The sequence below is a fragment of the Salvia hispanica genome, unplaced genomic scaffold (assembly GCF_023119035.1).
Source record: "Salvia hispanica cultivar TCC Black 2014 unplaced genomic scaffold, UniMelb_Shisp_WGS_1.0 HiC_scaffold_166, whole genome shotgun sequence".
NCBI classification, from domain to species: Eukaryota; Viridiplantae; Streptophyta; class Magnoliopsida; order Lamiales; family Lamiaceae; genus Salvia; species Salvia hispanica.
Window position 1 is genome coordinate 1 of NW_025951878.1, and position 5,000 is coordinate 5,000.

Genomic DNA, 5,000 nt, shown 5'->3' on the forward strand with positions numbered 1-5,000 from the left:
TCATTATTTTTTTAACCTCTCAAATTATGATACTCACATAACCGCAAATTTTAAAAGTGCATAATAAAACCGTTTTAATGATTAAGGAAAAAACTTTTGACTAAGAAACCGATTATGCGTAGCAATTTATTGTTGGTAAATGTCAATTATTGAAAACCGTTATGCATATGCATAATGTTTCTAAATTCTAATCAATTCAGTGATGAATTATATTTAAATTTATTGTGTTGATTCCAGCAAATAATGGTCTATTAAATTATTATAAGCATGAGCTTTAACAAATAAGTATAATAAAAAGTACAAATAATTGTCAATATAAAAACTTGTTAATTACTACTATAATCCAGTTTACCAAAACTATATACGTCTCAATTTTCAATTTTATATTTCTGCTAATGGTTTTCATTCTGATTTTATTTTCTTATATCTAATTATAAATTTAAGATATTTAACAACTCACAATTCCAATGAGGTTTATTTATTTTTCAACTTCTGAATCAAAAAAATTTAGTTGCAATTTTCACACCATTCCACCAAAATGAATTGGGTGACTAAACTTGTTACATTATTGATTGAATTTGGAGGACGAATATTTCTACAAATCTACAAATTAATTGGAAACCGAAATGAATTGATACAAATCTATAAATTAATAAGCAGGTACAAAAGCAAAATAGTGGGAAGATTTTGTAATGTTTTATAGCTACTATCCAAAACTCATTAATATTTAAAATCCTTTCCAAAACTTTTAAATATTCAAAATATAACTCAAAACTTGTAAATATTCAAATTTACGCCCAAAATTCATAAATATTCAAATTAAGGCCAAAACTCGCCTTTTATATATGTATAGATTATAGGTATTAATGGAAAAAATATATATATAGTTAAGAAAAACAAGAATTTCAAGTTTTGCGGCTTATTTATGATCGTTTTATAATAAGACTCATTTGATTGATGAATGATTTTTGTCGGCTATATTAATATGAAGATTTTGGTTTTTGAAATATTACTCGATAAATTTGGTTGAGGATGCTCCGAATAAATTACACCCCAAACGAAATTCCTTCTCATTACTAAACCAAAATAGTCGAGTAATCCCTCAATATGTTTGTCTTGACGTTACAACAAAAAAGCTCGAGTATCAAATCAAACAAATCTTGTTATAAAATGGAAAAAAAAAAAAACCTAGCAGTAGACTTGGCATTGTGAGTTCTTGTCTATATAATTAAACAAGCTTTCAAATTTTAAGAGTACAGAAAACAAATTGAAGTAGAAATCGCTCATAACAATTTTGCTACTTTTGGTATTTGCATGCAACAAATCTCATTATTATTATTTTTTTATCATTTTCACTAGAAAAGTTCAGCAAAATTAAGCAATTGCTGAGAGAAATAATAAATCAACCTCACTGTCTTAGAATATCAGAATCCAGAAACTGCAGCAAATATTTAAAGAAATGCTGCAAATCTCAACAGCCAATACATCAAGAACTTGCAAATCAAAATGAAGTTCTCAAGCAAAACTGTTTTAAAATTGTGGAACTAATCTCTATATCAAACTAAAGCTTATAATTTAAATCCAAGTTTATGCAACAGCCTTTGCACATTTACATTCCCCTGAATCATCCAATCCCCTTCAGTCGAAAACTGTCGTCTGTTTCTGCAATTTTCCATGGTCCTTTGCAGCTTCAAAACTGCACATTTCCAAACACTTGATATTGCTACAGGAATTGATGAAACCGGAAGTTTCGTTACACCAGAGAAAGGCCAAGTATGACGACCACCAAGTAGAAACTGCAGTCTACGAAGATAGCACAGATCATCTGGTGCAAAACCAACCCCAATTCCAGCAGCTTCACAGCTCCGTCCAAGCTACCATCATCCTCATCCTCGTACTTACCCTCTTCCTCCTTGTTCGATCGTGCCTGACTCACCACGACTATAACAAAGTCAGTCAGTGCCACCACCAAAAGAGGGCTAAACATGACAAGGCTCTCTGGCTTAACTACCGCGTAGTGATGGATGATTTGGAGCACAACCACGGCAAGGCCTAGCAGTGCGGAACAGATTGCTCTTGTATCCTCCGAGGAAGAGAGGCTAGAATTCACCGCATGTGCATTGATTAGACGGAGAAGATTGAGCAAGTGATTGTGAGATAATTGTACATTTTTCGATGGCAATGCAGCTGTTAACTCTTTCTGATCGTGTTGGCGCACGTCCAAATCTCTGCTTCTCGAATCCGTTCCTGTAGATGATGCTTCCTCAACAGGATTGGCTTTTACAATAGGAACCTCGCATCCACCTTCAAATTGAAAAGGTAATTTCAATTGAATTGTTCATCGATAACACCTTTTTAGCATTGATAATCGATTAATATAATGGAATCAAATTCGTCACAGAATTTTGGATGAATACACAAATTAAATCAAATTAGATCGAATCAAGGAGCTAGGGATTCATCGTTAAACATAATCCGATGAACAATTGAGTATTAGCAGAGTGCGAAAATTGATGATTGAGAATTGAAATATACCGGATTGGAAGAAGGCTTGGTCGTTTGCGGAGAGAGGCTCGGATGATGAGCGGGAATGCTGCGGCGGTGGAAGATCGGAGCGGTTGGCGGTGAAGGTAGAGCACTTTAAAACCGGATCCGGATTGAGTGTGTTGATCCGACCCGTTATCAGCGCCATGCGATCTGTGCCCCGCGCGATGATCTTCCTCCTCCGCTGCTCTTTCTCCATCTCCTTCTCCATTTCTCTCTCTGCTTTCGCATGCAATGCAATCCCAATTTTCCCTTTTGAGTTTTATCCGAAAAATAAGGTTTTTTCCCTCTGTTATTGAAACCTTAGATGAATTAAACAAGAAATAAAAATTATTTTGTGCATGCATGTGCAAGATTGATCAAAAGAAATAACTGGTTATTTGAGACTGTATATATGTAATTATATTAAATATAGAGGTCTACAATATACAATTATCAATATTTTTTGGTTTAAAATAGTTAGAGAAAAATTCACACAATTAAGAATTTGTTGCTTATCAACGCATAATGATATCATCAGCTATGACTAAAAAGATTTAGTAACATAGTTAATTATTTCATTTTTGTTGAGTAACATAAATTAGTATATTAAAATTACAACGGAGGAAAAACACAATCAAAATTTCGGTTCGGTTCGGTTCGGTTCGGATATTTGCTTTTCGGTTTTTTTTTTCACCCGTACTCATTGTGATTGAGTTATTTTTATTTTTGATAAAAATACTCCCTCCGTCCCGGCTAAGATGACACATTGCTTAGCCGGCACGAGATTTTAGGAGTTATTGGTTAAAGTGTTTAATTGGAGAGAGGGAAGGTGAGTGCAAGTATTAAAGTAGAGAGATAAAGAAATATGAATAATTTAATAGGAGTGAGAAAAAGTGGTTAAATGTATTAATGAGAGAGAGAAAGTTACCAAAAAAGGAAATGTGTCATCTTAGTTGGGACAAACTAAAAAAGAAAACGTGTCATCTTAAGCGGGACGGAGGGAGTAACAAATTTTTATCTCTGTTACTACTTTATTTTCTCAGCATCTCTTTTACTTTAAATTTTTTCTATTTTATTATTTTTTCATTTACTCCACCAAAAAAAAAATATCTCTACTATAGAAGAATAGAGAATTACATTTTTCAAATTAATACCATTAGAAGAAATACATTACTATAGTGATAAATACTATTATAAGAAATACCTCGGGCCCAATCGGAAATGGTGTAGCCCAAAGAGTCGAGCCCAGTAAGAGAAGATGATTCTAGAAGCTACCAAAGATCCGAGAGACATCTAGGACCATAGACCAGTTTTCCCTTTTTCTTTATTTTCATTTTTCCACCAATAAATTACTACTTTTTTCCGACTGAATATTTCCCAACACTTATAAACCCCCGTCTCTCTACCTTCTCTACTCTAGAGGTTTCCAGCTTCCCCGACCACCCGCTGCATTTGTAGAAACTCGCCGACCTCGCTCTCGCCCTCGCCCTCGCCCTCGATCTGTTGCAGGTATTGCTTGTTTCGAATCTCTGCTGCTAACATTCTCTTTCCACCGTTTCTTAGATCTGATCGTTTTTTTTTGAGTTTTCTATGCTTATGCATGGTCAGGACTCTTCGTTCTGTTGAATTTTTGTGCTTGATTTTATATTCCGATGCGTGTGATTGATCTCTGCGTTATTAGATTTCATTGGATTCGGTGTTTTTTCTTCAGTACTAGATTGTGCTTGGATTGAATTGGAGGACCTCGGGCTATTGCTGTTGTTTATTTCGCGCTCGAGATGTAATTAGTTTAAAGTGATTAAGAGTGTAATTATCCTGCTTGAGTTGTAATGTGATTTTATGTGGTTTTTCAGCTAGGTTTATGAGTTTGTTTAATCTGAACCAGTGTGTAATGTTGGTCTCTATGAAATTTGACTGTAACTGAGTGATTGGTGGCTGTGTTTGTTTGGATATTTATGATGAATTTGAGTCATTTGTGCCTCAGGTTGTGAGCTCATTGATTTTGTTCGAGTGACCGTGCTACAAATCATAACCACCAAGCAAACATGAGTGTGGTTGGTTTTGATTTTGGAAATGAGAGTTCTGTTGTTGCTGTTGCAAGGCAAAGAGGTATTGATGTAGTGCTTAATGATGAATCAAAGAGGGAAACACCTTCTCTTGTATGCTTTGGAGACAAGCAGCGGTTCCTCGGGACAGCAGGTGCTGCATCAAGTTTGATGAATCCAAAAAATACAATATCTCAAATTAAGAGGCTGATTGGACGCCAGTTTTCTGATCCGGAGCTGCAGCGTGATCTAAAGTCATTGCCTTTCTCAGTGACTGAAGGGCCTGATGGTTATCCATTAATACATGCTCGGTATTTGGGAGAGAGTAAGGCGTTTACGCCTACTCAGGTATTGGGAATGCTGTTTTCCAATTTGAAGAGCATTGCAGAAAAGAACTTGAATGCAGCGGTTGTAGATTGTTGCATTGGA

General features: G+C 35.0%; 1 protein-coding gene across 2 annotated transcripts; it reads right to left on the bottom strand.

The window, feature by feature from the left end:
* Nucleotides 1–1,543: 1,543 nt before the first annotated feature.
* Nucleotides 1,544–2,736, bottom strand: LOC125198536. Of its 2 annotated transcripts, XM_048096844.1 has the most exons (3): nucleotides 2,536–2,736; nucleotides 2,012–2,304; nucleotides 1,544–1,927 (listed from the first exon to the last, which is right to left on the bottom strand). In XM_048096844.1, the coding sequence occupies exons 1-3, from the start codon at nucleotides 2,690–2,692 to the stop codon at nucleotides 1,754–1,756; spliced, it is 624 nt and encodes a 207-aa protein (XP_047952801.1). In that variant the 5' UTR covers nucleotides 2,693–2,736; the 3' UTR covers nucleotides 1,544–1,753. The 2 variants fall into 2 exon arrangements, with proteins under 2 accessions (XP_047952801.1, XP_047952800.1); XM_048096843.1 differs by having other exon boundaries at nucleotides 1,544–2,304.
* Nucleotides 2,737–5,000: the final 2,264 nt, after the last annotated feature.

Excerpts from the sequence above, each read along its gene's own strand:
- LOC125198536 (XM_048096843.1), bottom strand. The coding sequence starts at position 2,692 with ATGGCGCTGATAACGGGTCGGATCAACACACTCAATCCGGATCCGGTT. Across the intron at positions 2,305-2,535 it reads CCAAGCCTTCTTCCAATCCG|GTGGATGCGAGGTTCCTATT; the intron begins GTATATTTCAAT and ends TTCAATTTGAAG.